Raw genomic sequence first — 26,193 nt, 5'->3', positions numbered from 1 at the left:
TTCACCATACCTCCAAATTAGTCTCACTTGGCTTGTCTAGACCACAATTCAGTAGTGAATACTGTTAGCCTGACCAAATCTGTCCTACTCTTTCTATCCTCCACTCTCTCCTTGTTCACTTGATTTTTCTGTTTCACATCACCCAAAGCCTAGATGCAAAGCTCTCTAGGACAGGAGCTGTTTGTGTCTGACTACTGAGCAGGATCTTTAGGAAATATCAGAACACAAAACCAAGAGCACCTAAATCATGATACTTTGTAAATACTGACATATTTATTCAGTGGCCTCACAAAGTATGCAAGTGTAAGTGATGTCATTTTACAAGAAACAAAATGTGGAACGAAAAGGTTATGCACTGTGTTCAGCATCACGTCCTAAGCAGAATCAGAGTTCTGTTCCTTGCACAAACTGCTGAAGGATCTGTCTCTGGGAGGGCAGTTAGCATTGGGGTTAACATCATCCTAGTCACTGTGACAATTTTCATGCTTTTCTCAAATCTCAGGGTTGGCATCTATCAACATTAGCTTCCCAAAGTAAGTGCAGCTTGTGTTTTCTATTTAAATGCAGTAAAATGGGCAGTTTTCTGCGGCACCTTCCTTTTCCATAATTGTTATAAGACTGAATTAAAGTCACAGCCCCCAGTCCATGGTTGAACACCTTCTGAGCCCAGATCAAGATTATTATATTGCCCTTTGGTGTTTGACTTGGTAGGTTTTGCTGGCATCAGGTATCGAAGGTTCTTCCAAAATCTGGAATTCACAGGAAGAGATTTATCCTTTTTCCACTTCACAACCCTTTGTGATGGTAAAAGAGATAGTGATTCTGGCAAGAAATTATAGTCACTTATAGGCATATATTCAATTAATATGATCTTAGTTTTCCTTTCAACTAGGGCTTTATGAAGTCCGCTCTCAAGTTCATATATGGCTCTGTCAGAAATGTAGTTCTGGCTCAGTATAATGATTAATCTTCGGCTTTTGTCAATAAATGAATGGATATCATCAACAACAGCTGCAAATTAAACATACATGTGTTATTAAACTAAATTGAAAGGGCAGGCGCTGAATCGACATATCTTTTAACAATCACACGTCTACCAAAAACGTTTCCTTATAAAGTGACAGCATGTAAATATCCTGACTTTAGGAAGAGAGTAATATGCTTTACTGATTACACGTCTGAAAGAATGAATTCGGGTATCACCAGAGCTTCTCTGAAGCAGACAAGAGCTCATGCACAATCCCAGGCTATCCCAGACAACTGTCTGTCAGTAGTCACATGGACAGAATGGTGACAGAGTTCATTGTGCCTCCAGCCAGCTGTCTCTTTGACAGCTCTTTTATAATAAATATCATTAGAATGATTCTGCACAAAGTCACCAACAGCTAACTCTCTCCAAATATCCAGCAAACCTCAGTTTACTCCTTCCTTTATATCACCGATACCCCACTTTATCACCAGTAATCGAAGGCTGAGAATACTAGCGTTCCCTGCTAATTACAACAGGATATGTTATGACAAAATGAGTTTCAACTGAATTTTAGATCTAAGACTTTTGTCAGGACAATCTGTGAATGAAATCAAATGGTGATATCCTTCAAACACGCGTGCATGTAATGGAATTCTCATGCACAACTTCCTGAACGCTCTTCAGTTTCACAGGATAACAACGTCTTCAGAGACCAGAGATCTATGAAAGGTACCTTGTAAGGAAAGATAAAGCAAACTGCTGATGTAACATAAAAAAGAGAAAACTGAGAGGAGAAGAAAGTTGACAAGGATATTTCTGTAAAGAGGAAGGAAATACTCTACTTTCCATGTCCACAGTAGACCACAAGAAATAAGGGGAATAAGGGAAATAAGGAATAAGAACAAGGGAAACTGCTGCAAGGAAGAATTAGACTGGACACTTGGGAAATTTTTTTTTAATACTTAAGGATAGGTAAGAACTGGAACAAATGGCTCAAAAAAGTTGTGCATCTTCCTCTGGTTGGAAAAATGTCGGTCAGAAATGGATAAAGTCAGAGAAGATCATGCTTTGCAAAGGAGGGTGACGGACCTTATTGTTCTGTATTTTTAAAAATGAAACTCTATCCCCCAACTAGATCTTTAGACTGAACTGAATCCCCCAGTATATTTTTTTGATGCACCTATAAAAGGCCATCATTAGAGAATCTAATTTCCACATTCTCATTTCTATCTTCTTGTCCCTGTGGCACCCATTACAGTCACAAAGGAGTGTCAACTGCCACACTGAAGATAAAGACAAACATGAAAGTAACACTAGGGTAACTAGTACCAGAACCATCAGCTGCTTTGCGTGGTAAATGCAAGTTCATTCACAGAAGCCTGCCCTCAGTGAACACAGAGAAACTGCACTACTGCTACGAAACATCTGGCATTCTCCATGGTAGCATTTTCATCTATTCATCTCGATTCTTTGCAATTAAAGATATGTATGTATGTATGTTCATATGTATTCATAAAAATATATATATAATATACAAAATGTGCACATGCTGTCTTTGTGTGAAAACATAGTCTAGATTAATTGAAAACTGCGGCATTTCAAAACATGACACATTTGATAGAACTCCTCCTAATTGCAGACCTTCACATTTGTGTGAAAATGCTGTGCCAATCTAATGACAAGAATACTCATTATACTTACCTCCTCCAGGAGATACATCCCTCTCAAATATACACAACTTGTAACCAAAATTTTCTTCTAATATCATGGGTAATATATTCAGAGCAAATTCTCTCTCTTCTTCACTTGGAGACAGACAGTCTTTCAGGTAAGACACAAAAGCATCATATTCTTTTCCATCTGGAAAGAAATCACCAATTTTTGTCTTGTTGGCAACCACTAGAAATACAGTATCTGACCCACCATTCCAATATTCAAAATTAGTGTCTCAGCAGCAGAGCATCTAGAAATAGATGTTTTTTTCCTCTGATTCCCCAAACAGCCCTCAAACAAAAAAATTTCTGGACCAATTTGAATCTGGCACAAATGATTCTGATTGTATTTGGAAAATATTTGAAAATAATCCTTCCTTTATCCATGGAGTTTTTTAAAAATCAGATTAATTTAACACATTAATTTCATATCTGGTGACCATGAAAATGAAGGGATGAAGGGACTAGCATGCAAAAAGTGTGACTGCAACCTGATATGAATGTCATAAAAATAATATTGCAGATTTTCACATTTACTTTACTGTTTATCTAATACTATCACACAGTGCTACAGAGTGGGCACTTGCAAAAGAGAATAAACCAATTTATTATTTTAATGGCTTAGAGTTATAAATCTATACCATGTTTCATCATGCTTTTGGCAGTTCTTTACAAACATAAAGTCTGAATAAAACCAATTCAGAAGCCAGGTCTGCCACATATGGCAATATCTAATTGAACCTTACTGCAGGATAACTATCTGAATTGATACAACAGGATGCATAGCTTTACATACCTTCCCACATATATTTGATAAGAGAGAGCACAAACTAAAGATGGTGAAACCCTCCACATTCAAGAGCTCTAGGAGTAGAGAATCTATTGCCTAGCATCAGACAATCAATTCCTCCAGGGTGGCCTAGTCCAGGCTGTCTGATGTTCCCCAGTGAGTCGATATGCAGGGAGAGCTAACATCAGTGGATAGATAAATAACACTGGCAAGCACAGATGACATTCATCCATTATTAAGAGATCTCCAGCCACTGCAGTTTATCCAAGATATATCCACGCTGATTTAGAGCTTCTGGTGGGATGTATAAACAAGAACATTTGAGGAAAAGACAAAAAAAATCCATGAGTTTAGTGAGTAGCTTCTTTACTAAATGTATCTGCTTTACTGCCTCAAGTGTATAACAACTTACTTTAGCACCTCTCAGTCAAGTTCTTTTATACATACTCCTTGCTGTTTCTACTCACTAAATTCACGGATTTTTTTTGTCTTTTCCTCAAATGTTCTTGTTTTATACATCCTATCAGAAGCTATTTTTAATCAATACACTTATTTCACTGTCAGCATCAGACAAGTCATACCTCCAGCAGTGTCATCTCTTCTATATATGTTCCTGTAAAATAGAACTAAGTCAACTCTGAATGTCACACAGACAACCACCATGACTACAGCAACGCATAGAAATATTACAGCAAGGACCATCCCAGTTGTAAATATATGCACAGGCAGATCTTGGATGTTCCCTGTAAAACAGAAACCCAGAAAGTTATAGCCTTAACAAAATACTGTATGACAAGATTACATCAGTAAATGCTCACAACATCTTAAAACAACCCAAACAAATCATACTGTTGATGCAGATTCTTTCCTCTTAACACTTTGGACATGCTTGCATGCCATTCACCCTGAGATGGACAAGAATTACAGAATGAGGATTACTTTAGAAACTGGAGAAATAATCTTGCATGCATATACCCCCCCCCACACACACACACACACACATAAATGAGCTGTATGTGTGATCAAGAATGAGACTCCAGATCCTCAAATATGTACAGCATTCCAGACTGCTGGGCTATATTGGCTCACCCACCTTATGATCATTTTCTTTTGGATCTTTATTACTTCCTGTTATTCTCTAACTTTCATCCCTATCTCAGCTCATCCATAACAGCCACTGATGCTCCCTTTAATCTCTTTGGTCACGATCTTTTCTTCTTCTTCTGTCACTATTGTCTTTTGAGCTTTTTTGTTTGTTTATTCAGTTATCTTCCTCCTTTTGATTCCAAATACAAATTTTTAACTATTAAATCTCTGAGAAGTCCTTTGTGAAGGCACTATCATGCCATGCTTCCACCAGTCTGTATTTCACTTTCTTTAATATACTGCATCTGTTAAGATTGTCAAGTTCTACTTTTGTACTTGTGCAGTTAAATATTCCTCCCAGTAAAACTGAGAAAGGTCTGAGAGCGATAGAAAAACAGAAGTGAATGCCCACTTGCCATGAATCTACAGACTGTCTGGATTATAAATGAGAAGTTTTACTGTATGGTAGAGGTCAGCACTCCACAGCTAGAAGGACAGAGTACTGGACAAGAGAGGAATCGTCAATCAGAATGTTTGAGGCATTAGCAGGAATATAAAAATTGCCCTTCCCAGGAAAAAAAAAAAAAAAGTTGTATTTTAATTTTAGAAACAACTGCTTTTAGAAACAGTGGGGTCCAAATAGAAGACTCTGGGCTGCACCAAGCTTTTGGTAGTTACCACCTGATCCCACCAATCCGATGGGTAGAGAGCACAGGGGAGCTCTATCATAGGAGCTACCAAACATGCTGCAAAGGGATGTTAGCCAAGCAGGAGCATACCTCAGCCTCCCCCAGCTGTGTCCACAGCAGCAGAGGTTTAACCACAGAGCCCTCAAACACACACTCTAGCAGAAGTAGCAGCAGAACAGAAAGAATCAGCCAGGAAATTTGTTAAGTCCTGCACTAAGAGGGACCAGGGCCATCATAAGCATACATGTCTGCACAGATGTTCTGAATCAGTATCCATCCAGTCATCCACACTGAGAAGGCAGGCATGATCTCCATTAATGATTACATATGAGAAGTATAAATCATAGATTATACTGACTGTACCTTTCTTCAGTTTCACTATTTTTACTCGCATTCCTTCATCAGCTTGCAACATGCAGGTGAAATTAAGATGCATGTCCTCATCTGTTACTTTTTTAATCCGTAATAGCCTTGTGACATAAAACTTGTTTCCAATACTGCAACAAGAAAGGATGTTAGCAACACTATCTCTGTAGAAATCTACAAGCAGTTGAGACACAGATTTTGAGAAAAAAGATTCTAGAAGAGCCTCATTTTATTGAATCTGCAGTCCAAAAATGCAGAATACAAAACACATACAAACAAAAGTACAGTATTTTCTGGAAACCTACCGTGATTTTTTGAACTCTTCTTCACATATTGAAGGCTCATTCTCAGGGATACCTGAACATTTTTCTGGAAATGTCTGGTTAATTGACCAGTAAAGACTGGCATCTTCTGGCATATAATAACCCAAGAAACCTGTGCAATTGAGTATCTCTTCTTTACCTAAACAAAGCATAACCTAAGAATTAAGACCTACTCAGACGTAGCATTCATGTTCACAGTGCAATAGTCTTTCAGACTTCCAGGCAACATATCCAAGGAGCTGGTCTCCTTTCTGGATTTAGTAGCCCCTACACAATGTTTCATACGTGCTCCAGCTACACTGGTGGCAGCTTTGGCATCTGCGCACAGGGTTCTATTGCACTCTATTACACAGTGTGTAGTCATCCCCTGTCTTCCTTCAGATTAACCCTGTAGCAGCCAGAAGAATTTAAACAGGCCAAAGCATTTCAAACTTTAGAGAACTAAACCATGTGTTGCAGGCAGAGAACAGGGTAGGACAACCTATCACCAGTGCTGAAGTAGTAGTTTTGCAAAAGTAGGTAACTGGTGAAGGAAATTATAACCAAGGGATTATAGTAGCCAAACTACACATCAGGATGCAAACAAAAGCCAAAACTTTGGTCCTTCCTGAACTCTCATGGAGGAAATTCCCATCCCAGCTCCACACCTGGCAATCAGCATAATCCTGAATGTGTGAATAAGCCAGTCATCTACTTTGTACCACTTCAAAACACTAATTGGAAGTGAAGGGAACCACTCCTTCCAGTCTGGTTAATTATAAGAAAAAAAGTAAGACAACTGTAGACACAGGCAAGCAGGGGCAGCAGACTGCAGCTCTGGGGTATGAAATAAAATGCCTTTCAAGTCTCAAAGATTGACCTGAGAAGCTTCACCTGAGATTATTTACAACTTTAAAACATCATTTCTAGGCTACGCCCACATCAGTTCCAGGAAATGCATCCAGAATATTCTTTATTGAGCCGCAAAACCACATGCTAGTTTTTGTTCAGACAGCTATGCACAAATGTTTTCTAGTATGTCAGGTCTACCCAGGAATTTTCTAAGGAAACACATCATAAGCTGAGGGATCAAAATTTATCAGAGTACGTGCTTCCAGTGGAACTGTTTAAGAGACTTCACAATATGATTCAGGTAAAAATCTGCCCACCTTAAAAAACCAAATCATAGTTGCACAGGTTGAAAAGCAGACCTAAAGTTATAGTGAAATCTATCTTGCAACTCTAACTCTAACCTTTTCACCTTACATAACAGCTATTTCCAGGGCAACATGACAGAACACCATTTAAAGGTATGGAAGGCCATGGACTTTGCACATCAAAACTTCCCTTCACTCTCCATCATGTCATCTGTCTGATCACTCACCAGGTAGCTTACTGTTCCTCTGAGGAAAAAACAAAACGGAACCTCTAACAACCTTTATCAATGCTATCTGCCTTTATCAAAGCACACAATAATATTTTTGGCAGATAACTGGTTCATAATCATTTTTTTGATGCTGAACCATGCTGCCTTCTAAGGGTGTGGGTCAGGCACAGTAAGCAGAACTGGGCAGGAAGTGGGGACAGAGATGAGTGGTTACTGGGAGGTTAGGAGACATGGGGCAGTATAGGATTGGGGTACTGGCTCTGGAAGAAAGCACTGGTAGGAAGGAAAGAGAATTAGCACCTGAGGTCCTGGCTGACAAAATGAGATATGCATATGAGTGACAGAGGAGGTACCATACATGATTTTGGAGACTGAGAAACGAAGGACTGAATAACCACACAGGAAAAGCCCTAAGGCACATGGCAGGAAAAAGACAGGTAAATTTATGTTTTTAAGAATTATGTAGAGTCTCAATCTCAAAAACCCTGGATGGTGTCCAGTACTGTTGGGAGCCTGCAGGCCCTGTTATCTAACCTGTTCCCATCTAGATGCATAGTCAAGGTTTTGACTTTTGACATGTAATAAATTCTTTCCAGTGACAGATCTGCGTAGTTGTATTGCCAGGACTGTCGGCCCTCATACTTCTCATTTCTCTGCAGAATACCATCCTACGCTGCATCAGGTATTAAGGGGATTACTCATTATTACTGTTCACTAAACAAACTGGCCTTCTTTCACACATCATTCCATGGAGTTTACCATCTATGAAAGGAAGCCATGGAAAGCTGGTTTATTGTAACCACCATTTTCTCTTGCTGATCATAGCAACAACCTCAACTTCTGCCTCTGTATGAGGGTGAATTTAGTGTACTTTTATACCAGTCATGAAATCCACCAGGAAAATATAATCAGATGTGAAGATGGATCAGATTCATGAGGGCACACAGACAATTCTTAGTTTGATTAAACTTAACCAGACTATCAACAATAAAGAGATCAGAACAAAATCACAAAGATTCTTGTACTAATTTGATACCTATTTGTGTTTCAACTTCTTCATCAAGTCCAACTATCTCCAAAGTTACAGCCTCTGGTGCATCTAAGATAAAAAGAAAAATTGCTATTGGAATAACAGTTTTCTTATATTCTAACACAGTAAAAATGATACATTTGCTTTATTTCTAAAACTAATCATATAGATTCCACCTAATTAAAAAATAAATATCTGGACCAAAACAGTATGACCAACACTTTGGCATTATTGAGTAGTTTAAAACACAGTATGTTCTGTTGATTTTTTTTTCAAGTGCATACATATACAGTGTACAATTTACAATGGCTGGAAACAGTCTCACCCAAAACTCTTGATAAATTTATTCGACTTGCAGTGGCTAATTTTGATAAAACTAAAATTACAGGAAAAACATACTAAATAAATTTTCCAAAATTGATAGCAGGTAGTATAAACTTCTGCTCCTGCTTTTTTATGTTTGAAATTACTGCAAAATACATCACTATTATATATTTATCTAATAAGAACTGGAATTAAGAAATGATAAACCAGACCCATAACTCCTAGGCAAAAAAATTTACTATGGAAGAGGCTTCCTCCTAAGGAGAACTTGTAAGTATGGTTCAAAAATTTCAGAAAGCTTTCTTACCTTCTTCTACTACCAGATGAATTGTGCTCGTGCTGTGGAATATCCTTCCTTCATGAGTGATCAAAATTTTACAGGTGTATATGCCAGAGTGCTGAATTGTTAAAGTTTTAAAATCCAGTTCCCGCTCTGTTTTATTTTGATAGTTCTTACAGTCCTATATCAATAAAGGCAAAAAATACTATTTTGTAGCAAACATACATTCAAAACCTGAAGGAAGATAAAATGAATTTCAAAACAAAATTTCAATGAGATAGTAAAAAAGTAATGGTGACACTTTTGTGACCTACAAGAGGTGGGGGCTCAATTTTCAGACATGGTCACCCAAATGCAACATGTGAACATTCAACTCAGTAAAAGTTGAGAGCACTGACATCCCAAGTAAGTATCCAGGTATAAAAATATTGTATCAGGACTTTAAACGTACTCATCTATTTCTTCAAAACCATGGCTCGGGTCTGGAGGTGTTGCCCGTCTATTACCAAAAGTGCTTTCCTAAAGTGTCTAGACTGCTGAGAAGGTTTCATTTTAAAACAAAATGTCTAAGAAAGTGACCCTCTCAGGGGGTGACAAGAATTGGACTCACTTCTGTTTGCCCTCCCCACACTCCCAACAACCTCTGAGTTTTTTTCCTGCAAAGGAAGAAAATCTTAGTGGAGAACATGGAAAGCACCTGCTAAGTGAAATGTCCCATGAAAACTCAGCAATATGTGGGTCTAAGTCACTTTAGACTAAGAAGGGAAATGGAGACTTATGCCACATTTCCTGAATGCACATTTACCACTGGGCTCTTACACAAAACCTTGTGTCATCATCCCCGTTTTATCTCCACTCAGAGCGTCACGAAGGCTTTGAATATGTTCACTAGATCAAGCCCCTAAGGATATTTGAGCATAGACATGCCTGTTTCCTGTATCTCAAACAGGATTAGCCATGAGAATGGCATCAGTTCATTCAGTTTAGCCAAGAGATAGGTCAGTCTGGGGTATGCCCCTTTACTGGGGAAAACATATCTATCTATGGTCTCTGAGGCCCCTAAGGACAAGGAAGCAGGGCCGGGGTTCACTCTATTGGGAGAATTCAGTGCTAGTACTTAAGCCACCGAAGCCCTTTTCTGGAACTGAATCAATGCCTACATGAGTGAACAGTGTCTGCAACTCCAACTGATCAAGCATGCCAACCAGTACATCTGCAAACTCCTGAGAGTAATAAGGAGTGCTAGTTAAGATGCTGAATAGGAACAGCCTGGAAGAAAGCTATTCAGGGTGCTTAATCCAATGGTTGAGCACAACAGTCAACAGTTACAAGTACTTGCACAACTATATCCCATGCTCTGATGAAAACTGTAGTACAGAGAAGACCAATGATTTGTCCAAATTGAACAGAACTAGATCTGTTATACATTTTGCAAAAAATGTTCATTAACAGCAAAATTTACAAATTTCCAATTACTTTACAAGCACATGCCAAATGTAAAATATCTTGGCACCTCATTTAGTGTCAGACTAATATATGTATTAGCAAAGTAGCAGCTGGCTACTTTGGCTGGCTGCTGGCTAAATGAACAGAGGCATGCATGTCAGATCTTTTATCACTTCCAAACTACCAGGATATTAATAATTTCTGATTACAGGTACATTTTTCAAACAAATCTGAGATACAGAGAAACCTTCTGTTGTTTGTCTGCGTCTACAGACTTTTTTCCCCAATTACCAGAGAAATTAAATCTTTGCAAAGTTTACAAGGTTTGTAGATGTTTCTGGAAATGTTTTGTAAATTCTTTTTCCTGCATCAGATGTTTTGTTTCTATAGCCAATGATTTGAGTGACACTGTTTCAATAAGTACCTTGTACCACGTTATACTGTCATTTTCATTGACAGAGAGATCACTGCATTTCAGTGAATGACCACTTCCAGCATTTTTAATTTCTGTAGTTAAGTGATTTTCGTTGAAACAGCTACTTTTATTTCTTTCAAGTACATTCAAGGTCCACTTCTGAATTGTGAAATTTTGTTTTCCATCACTATGAAAAAAAATGCAAAATCAGTTTAAGAGATTTTTAAGGAATGCAGCTTAGTGAGTTACACAACAAAATAAAAATAAATGCTCTAATACATTTGTTAGGTTAAAAGTATGTCAATACTGAACTGATTGTTTACATTCCCCTTCATTACTTTTCCATCCCCAAATGTTTCCCAAAACAGAAGAGGATCTAAACTAAGTCATCTATCACAAAACCTTTGATAATGCAATTTTATCTATGAAATATAGCAACATCTATTATATTCACTAGAACAAAAACGCAAGCATCTGTGGTGTTACGTAAAGTTACAAGTGAGCATAAAAGAGTTTTAGGAGCTTGAATCAGCCAGCAATCTTACAGGTATAATTCCTACACTTTGCTAAGGTTTAAAGACGTAACTGAAAAATATTATTTGCAAAAAATGTCAAAAATGAGATGAGAAACTCTGCTGTTGTTCACGAAGTTACATTACTCATTGTTTGATACTGTGCAGAGAATCAATTTATCTGTGGAAATAATTTCTAAACCATGCAAGTCTCGTGAATTACAAAATCAATTATTATGAACTCAAGCATGTCTGCAAAAGAAGGCATTTTGGAAAGGATACCTCTCTTTGTCTTTCAGTGTCTGCAAATCAGAGCTCTACAGCCAGCTGGTCACCCCAAATTGACTGGAAGTGTCAGAAACTAGCCCTTCTACAGCATGTTTCATCACATCCTAATGTAATATGTATAAAAGGTCAGACAAATATACTCTAATCATGCTTCTTTTAAGAGCTGACTGTGATCATCCAGACATCTACTAGGTGCTATCCACATATTTCTCTAAATACTAAGATTATAGCCTGGAGCTGTCTCATTGTTGGATATGCCCAAATACATGACCACCAGGAGAAAAGAAGCTGGAGGAGTTTTGGTGAAGTTAGGGCTTAAGGGAAAGTTGTATGTTACTGTAACTTAATGTATGAGACTTCCAAAATAACGTCAAAACCACAGCTTTCAGTTTTTTTTCCTAAACAAGTAGGATCTGACAAAACAACAGCATTAAGCACAGAGCACTTCCCTCTGGCTTCAGACATATCTTTATAAATAGGTTTGAATCTGTCTCCAACAAAAGAAAAAGGAATTGTTCTCAGGGGAAATGAAACTAAACAACAGCAAAGAGTCATTTCACTGAAACGGACCAAGGGGGCAAAGCGGCTGAATTGGAGAAACAAGCCTGATGAGTGTATCGACTTTCAACACCATTCTTGTGTGATACACCTTTCACTGTTGCAAAAGTCAGAAGAACAACTAGACCATCATTTATATGATGAATTTAGCTCTTTTTTTTTTGCTATAAGCTCCCCAACAGATTTACTTTGCTCATCCTTTTCAGATTGTAACTTTGTTTTAGTCTACAGATTCTCCTTGGTCTGCTCCCTCATTTGAGGTACTCACTATTCATAGCTGCATTGACTAGCTAAGCCAAAACACAGTGGTTTGGCTTCTCAATCAGTTAACTATGGTGTTATAAACAGGAAAAGCCTTATCTAAACATTTTCATCAGAGATATATTTGCATGGGTATTCACAGAGGGTGGAGTCTATCCCACCTATTCTTCAACACCACAGTTACACATTTAAATCAGAGCTACTGATCATAGTCAGCAGTGGGATCCCAGGCCACAGTCATCCTTTCAGAATGCGGTTTACGTGACCTGTTTTATGTGTCTGTTTTAGGACGAGATAATCCGCCCCAGAAATGCCACTGTCTCTCCCTGACAATAAAGGTACCTCAGATACTTAGCTTGGATGTAGACATCTGCATTTGTTCAGATAAATTCCACCAAATATATGTTCTTACTTAGGTGTCACACACACATCTGAATATTGCCAGAGAAGTAACAATGGATCTAGCCATAAAATATATGGAATTTTATTATCTAGATTCAGCAAATGGAATAAAGTCATCAGCAAGGCTGCGTGTTCCCCTCGGCACTATCACTGCACAAGGGCTTTCTTCTGTAATGGTATTTAGTGAAATGACTTCAACAAATACAAGGACTTCACCTTAAGTGTAACAAGGTATTTCAGCTGTTGAGCCAAATTCTGGCCTAACAAGAAAGGTGAAACTTCCTAGAAAGTGACAAAACCATACTTATGAAAATTAAGTTGAATTTGGCTTGCATCTTTAGCATTTCTCTGCCATACATGTGATTTTCAACAAAAATGTGCTGATACATTGTTTACACTGCTAATGTCTGAGTTATATTTCTACCCCCATTTTCACTTACCGGTATTCTCTGGTCATACCATGTGGAGAACAAAACCATTTCTGGCTTAACAGCCTTTCAACACCCCTCCCAAACTCACCAAAGAGCAACAACAAAAGCTAGCTTGACTCAGCAGAGGTTACAGGGATGTGAAAGCCCTTAGAGCAGATAATTCGAGCTCACCATAAAGACTGGATACATATCCAATTCTAAGTCATCCCTTAGCTATTTCACTGCAACAATCTAGTGTTATCTCAATATTTCTAGCTATTACAAGAAAATGACACTCTGTCTTACAAAGTACAAGCCTAAATCTAAAACAGTGTATTCCCATTGCTTTCAACTTTTCAAGTTCTAGTCACATTACAAGAGTAAGCAGTATTAGGTCCTCAATACGTACTGCATATTTCCATACTTTCACTATTTCAGGAACCTGTAAGTTCCCTCAGTTTCAAGGTCCCTAATACAGAGCAGTAAGATGACCTGTTTTCTTCATTTTCTGTTTTTTTTTCTGACAATCACAGGATATGGGTCATGAAAAACTAAACAAGTAACAAACCCTGTCAAAGGTGTATGACATGGATTTTCTGCTTACCACTACCACACCAAATACACACGAAATCTTTTATTTTCAAGAAATGTTGCTGAAGACGTACAAACTTATGCTTACTGATGAAGTCTATTAATACCTGAATTTATGTCCTACACCTACTATACCAACACACATGCGCAAACACACAAACCTGCACACACATACACATATGCTTTAGCTATTTATGCTATGTGTCAGCAGGACACTTCTGCTTTAACTAGAAAACTTCCGATTCTTCTTTATATCAAAAATAGGTGGATAATGTACCACAAATTCATCATTAAACCATTTTCACTTCTGTCTTCTTTCACATTGTCAATTGTAAAAAAATCAGAAAAAAATCACTTAAATTTTTGCAAAAACTGTCCACATTGTGTTGTCTTATCTTTCTTGAAACTTCACAGTATGTTTAATTAACATTTTGCTCACTAAAACTGCTGAAACAGTTATCAGCCTTCTAATAAATTTACCCTATAGCTTATACTCAGATTTAAATGAAATCTGTGAAAAGAAACAAAAAGATAAATGAAGATATACTTAGAATATGTACTTTTCAGAAGAAAAAAAAATCTATTATAAATGCTCTGAAACAAAACAAAGTTCAATTCTAATTATCATTCTTATTAAAACTGAAAATAATTCTGTAGTCCACAATTTTTCCCTTCAATAGAGACCACTAACAGTCTTCCTTCACTGCAAAAAAATATTTCTGCAAATAATCTTCCATATTCACTGAAAGGTAATTACTTGAAAATGTTTGCCAGACAAACTACTCCCAAGATCACATGTAAATCTCATGCAAAATTTCCCCTTATGCCTATTGTTCCATTGATTAGAGCTGTGGAAAGTTACCATGAGGATTTCAAGATGATGGTATGTGCCTTCATTCTGATTTCTAACAAAAACCTGAATATCTATATGGGCCTAACAGAAGGACATTCTAAGAAAAAAACAGTTGTTTCAAATTGGTGAGAAGACAGACCTTTAATTCAGAAATCCTTTTTCAGAAGTGCTTTCTTCCAAAACTGATTTTTAAAATGTAGTATCATAATATAGTGTGATAGAAAATGAAACAGAAATGGGCTTCATAACAGAAAATCAAAACTCTTAATTCCAAATGAATACTTTCATATAATCAAAACCTTTTTTCATAATTTTTGGCTTAAATGAATCAGTAAAATCCAGATACTTTGCAAAGGATTCAGACATTTTTGTATTTTCCAACAGATAATCATCTTACCAACTTTGTCCTAATAATTTTACTTAAGATCTTTTCCATCACTTCCTTCTATATGTAAGGCTGTATCTCTCAACTTTGAAGTTTATATTTTTATCATATTCATTTTACATAGTTCCTGTAATTTACTGTGGATTTACTGTTGTTACTCCAAACCCTTTAAATGATCACAAACCACAGGGACTGGGAATTAAAGTTGGGGTTGTCAAAACTTCCCTCTCACATGTCCTTTATTTTAGATTTACTATGAAAACCTCCTTTGGTAGTCTGGTGATTCATGTATGCTCCTCACTTATCCCTCCACTTGCCACAATAAGTCTGAGAATGCTTTTTATCACATTGACGAGATGCTGGCAGTAAAGTTGTTAGATTAAATAGCTTTTTAGCCCCATATTTAGTGAAGTGACTATATAGGTGACTGACCAAAACCGTCAATAATATAATAAAACTATAAAGCCAAATTCAGATTTGTTTTGAAAAGTAGGGGTCCATAACAATGGACAAACTTGTGTTACGTATTATCTTATGTCAACCCTTAAGTGTTAAATTGAGCTTCACCTCTGCTACTTCAGACAGATGTCTGACTCAGTAACCTACTGCCACTGGCATTATCGTTGGCAACACTGGAGAACAAAGTAGCCAAACTACCATATTCATCATCCTTAAAGACAATCCCCTTAAGATCAGGTTTGAGATTAGGAGCAAAATTTTGCTCATACTTTACCTACTACTTGATGAAAGTGGCCTAACACTGAAAAGAAATCACTTAAAACAGAAAGTAATGCATAAACAGTGATGAATATTTAGTAATGAGTAATACTAATGAGTATTTTTGCTCTACCTGGAGAATTTCTCCTTTTTATATTTAGCATTTCAGATGGCATGACTCAGAACTTTTCAAAATATGAACAAAACAATCATAATAATGATACATGGAAAAATATACACTATATTTTCAGCTTCCAAATTAGGTTTAACTTAAAACTGTAAAATATCAAACTGTTGTCTGCTGTGTTATTAGAGAAATGTGGATAGCTTTTTTCAATATCTCAGTCACATAACTAAGCTGTAACCTTTAAGAAGCAGGCAAGAATCTTAAGAATGTTCCCTGAGAAACAGCACAAAGCATTAAGCATGGCACACAAAATAATTTATTTAAAATGAATGGTTACTTCAGTTGTAAATGGCAAACTACAGGTTTGGTACAAGGGTTTGGTATAAGTTAGTCATAAGAACTCCATGTGAAAAAAATCTTGGTTTAGTCCTTAGTCTGCCAGTCTTTCTTCATGATCTAATAAAAAATACCACAAAAAAGTGAGCCCTAGCCTTATTTTTCCTTGTGACTCACAGTGTTCTACAGAAGTAAGAAATCAAATCCAATTATTTCATTTGTTCTTTGCGTAGCTCCAAGTTATGAAAAGTTTTGCACAGAAGCCAGAGCTCAGTTATGCCACTCTTCTTTTATTACCTTACTATACAGTTAGTCCCATTAATTTACTAGGTAGGCCTCATTGATTGCATTCCACCTGTTAAGAGTAAGGACAAATGGGTCTGGTGCAGACGACAGGAAAATGTTTCCTTTTACTTGGCAGTAAGATTAACAGAAGGGTTGCCTATCACTCATTGTAATTAGGTAGTTAATCATAAAACAGCAGAACTGCTAATTTTTCTATCAAAAATTCACAGAAGCTTTGAAAAGCTACATCTGCCTACAGCTATTTGTAAACACTATGAGTCTACCCGAGCAGTCATTGTGAAATGTGGAAAATGACACCATAATCCATGTAGCTCCCTGCACTTGCTTTGTACAGATGCCACCAACAATATGAAGCAGAACACAGAAACTGTCTTCTTTGTAAACAACTGCAAAGGCAGGATGTTCATCCACGTTTGTTTACCCACCTGCGAGTGACAGAGTAATTCCCAGAGTCACTGAGTTCTACTGGCCAAAACTCCAGAAAATTCATTTGTGAAACAATTCTGTGTGTTTCTTTTATCAACTTCTGCTTTCCAGCATCTTCTTTGTTCCAGTTTACTGTGTATTCTGCTTTCTGAAAATGTTCTTGCATTGACTCAGGAAAGCAAAGGAAAAAGTATTCCCCTTCTAGTATATCAATGGAGGCACGAAGGGGACACAGTTTCTCTTCACAGAAAGAGGAAAAAAGAGACATTAGGAAGGCATATACTTATTTCAGATAATGAGGCTAGCCTGACTTTAATGTGCTTTCCTATGCAGCTGGTCTTTCTTAAAGAGATTTTCTTTCACCAGAGCAGTTTGGCAGTATTAATTTATTTCAGTAATATTTATTTCAACCTGAGAACTCAGTTTTCCAAGTCTGTATTCTACCTTACTCAAGCAAAACTAGAAGGAAAAGGAGGATAAGAAATGGAAATTTCCTTATGATTCTTTCAGTCCAAAAGTGTCAGAATCAAATGAGCACAGATGGCAGAATCTGGCCTCATTCTATAATAAAGCAGCTGCCACAAATGGAAGGACAAAGGAAAAATTCTTCACTTACGATTTGTCTTGACAAATATGGCTAATCCTCAGAACTGATCAACTGCCATAAAAAGAGATGCTATAAATTAACAATTGCATTTTCTCGTCTTCTTAATTAAAACTAAATTATTAAGTGGCTGTATTTCTTAAAAACTTTAGATAGCTTCAGAAAACCCCTCTTGTACTGAGATTGTATGGGTAAAATTTAGTCTCAAAGTCTACTTTTCCAAATAAATTTCCAAAATGTACCTTTGCATGCAGGAAGTCATACAAAATACAGAAAATGGACCAGCGTCTACCATAAAGAATCATGAATAAAATAAGCTTTCAGTCTCTATTTCTTCTGAGATCTCCAGAGATTATCATAGTTTAACAAGTACTTCCGAAAGGCACAAAAAGAAGCAGATTCATTCTCTTCCTCATTCCTTCTCCATATAGCTATGCTCCTGTACATCATCAGCTTGTCTCCAGGCAGCATCTTGGTTCTTTTTCTTTCATAATTTTGTTATTTATGAAGAGAACAAATGTCCAAAGTTCAGAATGATGCTGAAATTAACAAAACCATTAAGATTTTGTTCTTAGAATTGCCTTAATACTTCCAGTAATAAAACTCAGAAAATCCAGCCATTTGCCTGATTGTCTCCCAGTATGCAAAATTCTCAGAAACTCTCAAGAAGATGCCATTTATTCAGCAAATATTTAAGGTTTTACTGTTGAAGTGAGGACTTACGCTTACTTACCAGTGGCAGATCCAATGATAAACATTAATAAAAAAATCACAAGAGGCATTTTCTTGAGTTACTTATCACTTCTCCTCCAGAAAGATGAAAAGTGTATTGTTCTTGGTTGTACTGCAAACCTAAGAAAAAGATTCATAATTCATCACAAGTACAATGCAATGGACCACTTCAAAGCTTGTGATTAGTGTAACTAATGGCTGTCATTGAATAGGGATTTCCAGATGGAAAGTTACTCAATTTTATCATAACAGGTATTTTCATGTATTAGGTCACAGAGTTTTCTTAGCGAGATTTATTTTAAATTCAGAAAGCAACGCAGGGTTTCCTTCCACCATTTTCTCATTCATTAGATATATTGTGTACTCCCAATTAAAATTACAACCTTAATTACAGAAGTACCCAAACTTAGATTCCAAGTCAGTAAACAGCTACCATTGTTGTTAGACTGGACACCTTGCTGTTTTCCAACAAGCTCAAACAATTGAACAATGAGATCTATAAATTTGTCTTATATCTTCATCTACAGAACAGACAGGTACCAGCACTGAGAGGTTCTAATGTTTCCGTTCAGGGGGGAGGATGAAGAAGTTCCTGTTCAGTTGCTTTATATGTAGTCAATTGAGTTTCCAAAGACAAATACAAAACATTACTAAATAAGACCAAGGTGGAATATCTTCTAAGAGATTCCTCAGAAAAGTAGGTTCCCACAACCAACAGCACAGCCAGTGCTAACTGTGCCTCAGTTTTCCTTACAAGACAGACAAATTAGGTGCGTAAGAAACTCAGTTCAACCTCCACAACCAAGAAAGACCACCCTCCTCACTTCCTGAGAAGAACATGCACATACAACAAATGTGACAGACACAAAAGTAACGTTTCATAGACAGCTGACAGAAGAAATCTCTTTTAGGATTCCATTTCTTCCATTTTATTACCTAACTTACTATCTTACTTTATTACTTCTTGCAGTTTGAGAACATACTGACTGACTGTTACAAGACACCATCTTCTGATTGTATTTACAGTCAGAAACTTCTCTTGATATAAAGCAGTTGGATGTTGTTGCTATTGCATTTAAAGCAATATTACAGAATGACATCAAGATGTGTAGCTGCTCTCCCTCTTTTATTGTTCTGCCCAATTCATTACAAGGATGCCCTTATCCCATAAATCACCAAAGGAAGATGAAAGAACTGTATCGCATCCCCTTTTTCAAACTGAGTGATGGATGGACCCAGATTTAGACAGCATCTAAAAGAAACTGAATGCTGCAACATGTAACTTTCAAGCGGCCATTCAGTAAACTCCCCAGATCTGGTTTCAATTCCCTTCTACACATGGAGATTCAGTCTTATATTTTAAAAGGAAAGCAGGGCCTCTTTCTTTATTTTCATTTCTTGAATTTACTCTTGTTTTGTTAATTTTTTCCCCTTGTAAGACTAACTTATCCAAAAGAACTACAGCTGTTATAGACTATTACAGTAAGACTCACTACATATAGATAAAATCATAAATAATCAGATTTTAATTCTAAATCCCATTCTTTGTTGGCACATCATGTCAGCACAGCAAGGGAAGTTGTGGCGAACACAGAGCAGAGCCCTTCATTCCTTTAACAGGAATTAAAGAACACAGTATTAAATGAATATTAAGTATTAAAGAACACAATATAAAATACTTAGTAATAATCAGATTTGGAACTCATGGTTGCCATTAACAGGCAAAACACACATCCTTCATTGTACTCTCACATTGCTGCTGAACCTGATCAGTTTGTCTGAAATTGCTCTGCTTCAGGCTAACAGTATTTACATTTGAACCAAATGGTTTGCAGTACTCCACCATGAAGTACCAGAAAAGGAAAAAAATAAAAAGAGAATTGCTCTTGACAAAACTCGACTAATATAAAAAGATTTTTTAAGGAACAAAATAAGGTTTCTAATTTTCAGAAAGAAGTGGGGAGATATTTTAGAATAAAGACAAAGATTCTCTGCCCAATAAAGGGGGGATTACAGCAGAACAGAGACATACAACAGGCAAAATGCCATGGCAATAGCAAGGAATGACAGTTTCAAAGATGAAAGCAGAGGAAAACAGTTGTCTGTGAAGCCCAAAGCAACAGGGGCTTTAAGTATGTTTTTCAAATTTCACACATGCTCAAAGCCATTGTTGGACTTTTAATACAAAAAAAGACGGTACTAAAAAATCATAGTGCCATTGTGAAACCAACAAAATTTTAATCATACTGAAGGCTGTAAATTCTGTAAAGTACAATAACGGTATCTCATGAAATAGATAAATTGTATGTATTTAAGCATCATTACAATAATTCTTCAATTTCCTGGAATCACGAAAAGATTCTGGAGTGAAAGGGAGCTGATACACCAGAGCGATCCTTACTGTTGGTCAAGTAAATCATTTTGGTCAACGCTTTGGGAAACCTGAATTTGGTCCCAAAGGGTTGTGACTTCCTTCTTTTTTTTTTTTTTTTTTTTTTTTTAATAAATCAACAGATTCTTCTCAATCTCAGACAGTTTGAGCAAACATTTTGGTGTCAAGAGAGCAAACCACTAATCTTACCTCTTTAAGGATGGCTTCTTGTGGAATTGAAGGTTTTTTCAAACAGGACTATACAGTGCTGCAACTCATTCAAGACCCATGAAGAAAAGAAAAAAAGATCAGCAAAATTACCTTAACTTTACTAGGACTAAGCAACTTTCTGCAAGGATTACTAGTTATCAGTTAAAATGAAAATCCACCTTCATTTCAAACATTAATGAAGCTGTTTACTCACTATGCAGATCTTGCCAGGATGACAGCCGAGGCAGAGGCAATCCTCCCAACTCCAGGCAGGTACAGCTTGTACTAACCAACCTTCTGGGCCTCAGTTTATCACTGCACCAGAGAGTAACCTCGCTAAGAAAGTGAGACAACACAAAGACAGCTCAGTTTGAAAAAAAATCCCCAAACAGGAAGAGTGGAATCTGTCATTTTGTGAACTGATGACTTCAGGGAGGAAACCAGAAAAGGCTGATACGGGAAATTCCTTTTTAGTGGCACTGATTGGAAAGGTAGTAGTAAATTATGCTAAATTTTTAAATGAGGCACTTGGGGGCCGTGATGAATGTTTTAGGAATCGTCTATTCCTGCTGCCATCTACAGCGGTATTTAAAGAGTCTGTCCCGCTCCAAAGCCAGCCAGACGCGAGGGAAAGGGCCAGGGCCGTGTCAGCAAGGCGGCACGTGCTGAAATAAGCCCTTTCCAGAGCTAAACTATTTACGACATTTCTGCGATTTTGAGGGGGGAAAAAAGAGTATGTGCTTTTTGTATGCAGGGCCCGAAAGAGAGTGGGCTAGTGGTATGCGAGCTAGGCGGCGGGGAGGAGCTGCCAGGGGAAGCCCCAGGTAAGACTCCCCACTGAGGGAGGGGGGCAGATTTGGGGGCCGGGCGGGCCCCGCGGCCGGGCCCCGCCGCCCCCTCAGCGCTTGCCCGGCGCCGCCGGGGGCTTCCCGCCCGCAGCCGCCGCCACTTGCAAATGGCGCCCCCCAACGCGGAGCCGCGCGAGGGGCGCCAACGGCCGCCGCCCTCCCCCGCCCCGCGGCAGCTCCCGCGGCCAGCGGGACGGGGCACAGCCGGGGAGGCGGCTCCCGGACGCGGAGAGGCCGTGCGGGGCGCTTCCCCGAGGGCGGGGAGAAGGCGCTGCTGCGACGCGGAGCGGCGGCCTTTGCCCTCCCTCCCGGCCGTGGCCGCCCCGCGCCCTACCTGGCGCCGCGTGGAGCTGCGGAGCCCTGGACCGGCGGCGCGGCTGCCGCTTCGCGTTTGCGGCCCGAAACAGCCCCGACACTTCCCCCTCGCCGCCCGCCGAGAGCGGGGGAGGAAGGGGTGGCCGGGCCGGCAGCCCGCGCCATCCCGAGCGCCGGGCGGCTGCGCAGAGGGAAACGATGCGGCCAGAGGTGGGTGAAACCCTGCCGGGTTTGCCCGGAGGAGGTAAAACCCAGCCGGGGCAACGGTGATGGGCCTGCGAGCAGCAGGAAGGACGATCAGCTTCAGGAGTCTTCCCTCTCACGGCTGTCAGGAAGAAGGGCGTGAGGACATGAGGTCTTCAGTTATCTTTAGACAAGACACCACTTCCTCCACTTTTCTGCTGAAAAGCTCTCTGCAGGGCTCCTTTCCCAGAAGTATGATGCTTTAGGAGCATGTGTGTTAGGCTAAATCCAGCAGCCTTCCTCTCTGCTGTAGCTAACGTCCTCCAAAAGGGGCTAGGCTTTTTTGAGGCTATGCGAAGAGACAAGGGGTGTTCTGAGAAGGTGATGCTCTGCAAAGATATCAAAAGAAAAAAAGAAATACCAGACCCTCAAACCCTCACAAATTATGGTCTTTGGGAAAAGAGAAAAGGCAAAATATGTTGATCCTACAGAAAGATCTACTGGTGCCTTCTGATTTCATTGCTCTTTTACGTTGCTAGCATCCCCTTTGAGGGGAGAGTAGTGCAAGCCTCCAAGGTGCAAAACATGCTATAATTCCTTTACTGTAAAGTAGCTCGTGAATTTACCTCTGAACAAGCCCTCATGCCACCAGCCGAATATGCCTTTTCAGCCAAATGTTAGTATATTGGAGCCATAGTTCCGCCGAGGATTTCTGACAGCCATGTTTCCTGTTGAAGTACTGTTCTTGAGTAAATAAACGCTTGCCACTGTTTAGTTCACATGAGTAGTTTATTCCATATGTACTGTATAATGATTTCACTATACTTCTAAAGGAAGTTACTTTGATCACAGCACAAAGATTTTCATTCCTTCAGAATTTCTTTTATTTTCATATTACCCTTTTTAGCTTCAGAAATCTGTCTGGTGACAGCTAGCCTTTTTTTTTTTTTTTTTTTTTTTTTTTTTTTTTTTAATCCAGAACACCTGGGTACACAGAAGTTCCCTATAGCAGCAGGTCATTCAGAGATAAGACATGCACATTACACTAAAAAAGGAGGCATCCCGTAGACCTGGGTTTTTTGCATGTTTTACTGCTGAGATCAAGCAAAGAATCCCTGGATATTTTTACAGTCTCACCACATTTGGCTTCCTCATCACAGATTGAAATAATATGTATATAAAGGCAATCAGATTCCTTACCTAATGTAAATCAGCACAACTTTAGGAAGATGCGAATCCAGCCCGCTCTAGCTACTTTAAAAGTATGTGCACCTTGCAGCGCTACCTTGCAGTGTTTATTATTTTTATGATTCTGTGCATGATTTTAAAACTTAAAGGAAAGCCTTTATATCATGAAGTTGATAATGATTTTACAGAAAAGTCCAAAAATAATTTACAGCCAAGAAATAAACTGGTAAAGCAAAATGTTACCAGCTTTTTACTTTGACAGGCTAAGTCTCAATAGTAATGGTTTGGAAATATCCATTTTGTTTTATTCACTCTTTTACAACAGTATTTTCCATGAGTCGTTCTCACATTCATTTGCTTTCATATCCTTTTGAAATACTCTCAAGTTTGTGAACTTTCAAGTTTGTGTTATAGAAAGTACCATATTCAATTAGTACTTTCAACTAATGTCATAGCTGTCTCTGAGATACATGAATGTATGTGAAAGGAGAATAATGTTCACAGTTTTAAGTCCTTAGATGAACCTAATTTTTAACTGCAAAGTAATAGTTGTATAATAAAGAAGTAACTGGACCATGAAAATAACTGACAGCAGGGTAGCAGCCTGGTCTGATCGTGATGAAAATGGAAGCTCACAGCAGTACTGGAAAACAGATTTTTCTGTGAAGCTATGACCACCTGCCCAGTCAGCTAGTGAAAAACAGCTACTTCTCACAGTCTTCCCTTTCCATCCAAAATGCTCTACACTGAGGTGCTAACTGAAAATCTAAGCTGTGAAACTACTTCCATCATAAATAGCAACACATCCAGATCTTATAACCACAGACTAAGACTGTTCTTCACTTCTAACTGGTAACATTCTTCGTTAATCTGCTTTTGCCATCTCTGCGTACCCGTCACATTAATTCTTAGTAGGCATTAAGTTGCATTCCGTAGTTTTTCAACATTATTTGTGCCTGATATCAAAAAGCAAGTTCCAGACTCATGACATGTCTCTAAGAGCCTCATATGATCTTCAAAGGTTTTAGAATCTGCAACTTACACTTTTGCAAACTTTCCTCTACATTGTAGAATCACAGAATAATTTAGGCTTGGAAGGGAGCTCTGGAGGTCATCAAGTCCAACCTCCTGCTCAGAGCCAGTCTTGAACAGCCGAGTCTTGGACAGCTCCAAGGATGAAGATTCCACTCTCTGTAGACCAGTTCCAATATACGCTTATGGTGAGAGAAATTCTAACATCCAATTGGAATTTCTCATGTTCCATGTTGTGCCTGTTGCTTGTTTTGTCTTTTCACTGTGCTCCAATGAGAAGAGGCTGGGTCCATCTTCTCTATAACTTCCCATTAGATTCTTGTAGAGAGATGCAAGGTCTGCCATCCCCTCCCTGTATGTCCTATGCTCCAGCCCATCCAGACAATCTTGGTGGCCCTCTGCTAGACTCACTCCAGTGAGTCAATGTCTTGCTTGTATCACAGAGTCCAAAACTTGACATAGTACTCCAGATCTCACAAATGCTGAATATAGGCAAGTAATTAGTCTCCTCAACTTGCAGGCTACACTCTTGCCAATAAGGCCCAGGATGTGGTTGGCCTTATGTGTCACAAGGCGAACTGCTAGCTCAGGTGCAGCTTGTTGTCCACCAGGACTCCCAGTCTTTTTCTGCAAAGCTACTCTCTGCTGAGCTGGCCTCCAGCCTATTTTGTTGAATGGGGTTATTACATCCCAGATTCAGGACTTTGCAATGTGCCTTGGTGGAACCTCGTGAGTCTTCTGTCAGCCTTTTCTCCAGGCTGTTGCAGTCCTAAAGAGCAGCCCTGCCCTCCAACACGTCAACCATCCTTCCCAGTTCGGTATTGTCTGCAAATCTGCTGGGTGCTCTTCATCCCATTACCAAGATCATTAATAAGGACATTAAGCAATATTGGTACTAGTATCAGTCCTTGAGGGACACTATTAATAACTGACCGTTAGCTGGGCTTTGTATGCTGATCATGACCCATTGATTCAATATGGATGTTTGGTCCAGCCAATTTTCCACTTACCTCTATCTACTTATCCTGCCCATATCTCACCAGTTTGGATATACAGATGTTGTGGGAGATGTGGGAGACTGTGTCAAAGGCTGTGCTAAATTCAAGGTATACCCATTGTCCCATTGTCCACAGCACAGTTGGTCACACATGATTTGTTCCTTGAAAATCCATGCTGACTGTTCCCAGTCACCTTCTTGTGATTCATATATTTGGAAATGGCTTCCAAGAGGATTTGCTTCATAACCTTCAAGGGACTGAGATCCATAAAGAGTAGAAACAATTTTAAAGAATAAATTAGAAGGAAACATTATAACTTTCATAAAAAGTTTGGCATGTAGTTCAAGCTTTAAAGCGGGAAAAATCATAAACTGCAAAAACATAGACCAGTTATTATATGCTCAAATGCCTATCACAGCAGCTGTAATTTTTCAACCTCTGAAAGAGTCAGGAACATACAGTTGTACATGTATAACTTTTCTATAATATATGTTATCAATTTTGTGCATTATCTTCCAAACAAAACTTGGCCAAGGCTGTAAGAGGTTGATGTTACATGCACTATAAATAATAGCTTTCCTCAGAAAGAGTCCTTCTACTGGTCAATCTCTTGGTGTTCACAAACGTGAATAAAAGGAGATGGTTCTGTGGTAGCAAACAGAATTGGTGCAGTGTAGGCAAAGTCTCGTCTGAGGAGGAGAGGCTGGCCTGTTCTTGTAATGGCAAGGGAAAGTGAGGAGCCA

General features: G+C 38.6%; 1 protein-coding gene across 5 annotated transcripts; it reads right to left on the bottom strand.

Annotated features, from left to right (window-relative positions):
- Window positions 1-251: 251 nt before the first annotated feature.
- On the bottom strand, window positions 252-22,535 carry IL18R1 (interleukin 18 receptor 1). 5 transcript variants are annotated; one of them, XM_026103289.2, is made up of 13 exons: window positions 22,069-22,535; window positions 21,101-21,222; window positions 20,887-20,944; window positions 18,307-18,425; window positions 16,969-17,209; window positions 10,807-10,984; window positions 8,964-9,117; window positions 8,339-8,401; window positions 5,919-6,075; window positions 5,611-5,744; window positions 4,054-4,215; window positions 2,672-2,830; window positions 252-1,011 (listed from the first exon to the last, which is right to left on the bottom strand). In XM_026103289.2, exons 4-13 carry the CDS (start codon window positions 18,353-18,355, stop codon window positions 611-613), a joined length of 1,698 nt encoding a protein of 565 aa, XP_025959074.1. In that variant the 5' UTR covers window positions 18,356-18,425; window positions 20,887-20,944; window positions 21,101-21,222; window positions 22,069-22,535; the 3' UTR covers window positions 252-610. The 5 variants fall into 5 exon arrangements, with proteins under 5 accessions (XP_025959074.1, XP_064358918.1, XP_025959076.1 ...); XM_064502848.1 differs by lacking the exon at window positions 22,069-22,535 and having other exon boundaries at window positions 21,101-21,748; XM_026103291.2 differs by lacking the exons at window positions 20,887-20,944; window positions 21,101-21,222; window positions 22,069-22,535 and adding an exon at window positions 17,586-18,112.
- Between the last annotated feature and the right edge of the window lie 3,658 nt (window positions 22,536-26,193).

The sequence above is a fragment of the Dromaius novaehollandiae genome, chromosome 1 (assembly GCF_036370855.1).
Source record: "Dromaius novaehollandiae isolate bDroNov1 chromosome 1, bDroNov1.hap1, whole genome shotgun sequence".
Taxonomy (NCBI): domain Eukaryota; kingdom Metazoa; phylum Chordata; class Aves; order Casuariiformes; family Dromaiidae; genus Dromaius; species Dromaius novaehollandiae.
This window is presented reverse-complemented; position numbering and strand designations above follow the sequence as displayed.

What these genes read in the sequence shown, in the direction of transcription:
- IL18R1 (XM_026103289.2), bottom strand. Translation starts at nt 18,355, where the DNA reads ATGCCTCTTGTGATTTTTTTATTAATGTTTATCATTGGATCTGCCACT. An exon ending in ACAGTATAACGTGGTACAAG is followed by an intron (nt 9,118 to 10,806) that starts GTACTTATTGAA and finishes TTATTGATATAG; the next exon opens with GACTGTAAGAACTATCAAAA. An exon ending in GAAGAGTTCAAAAAATCACG is followed by an intron (nt 5,745 to 5,918) that starts GTAGGTTTCCAG and finishes TTCTTGTTGCAG; the next exon opens with TATTGGAAACAAGTTTTATG.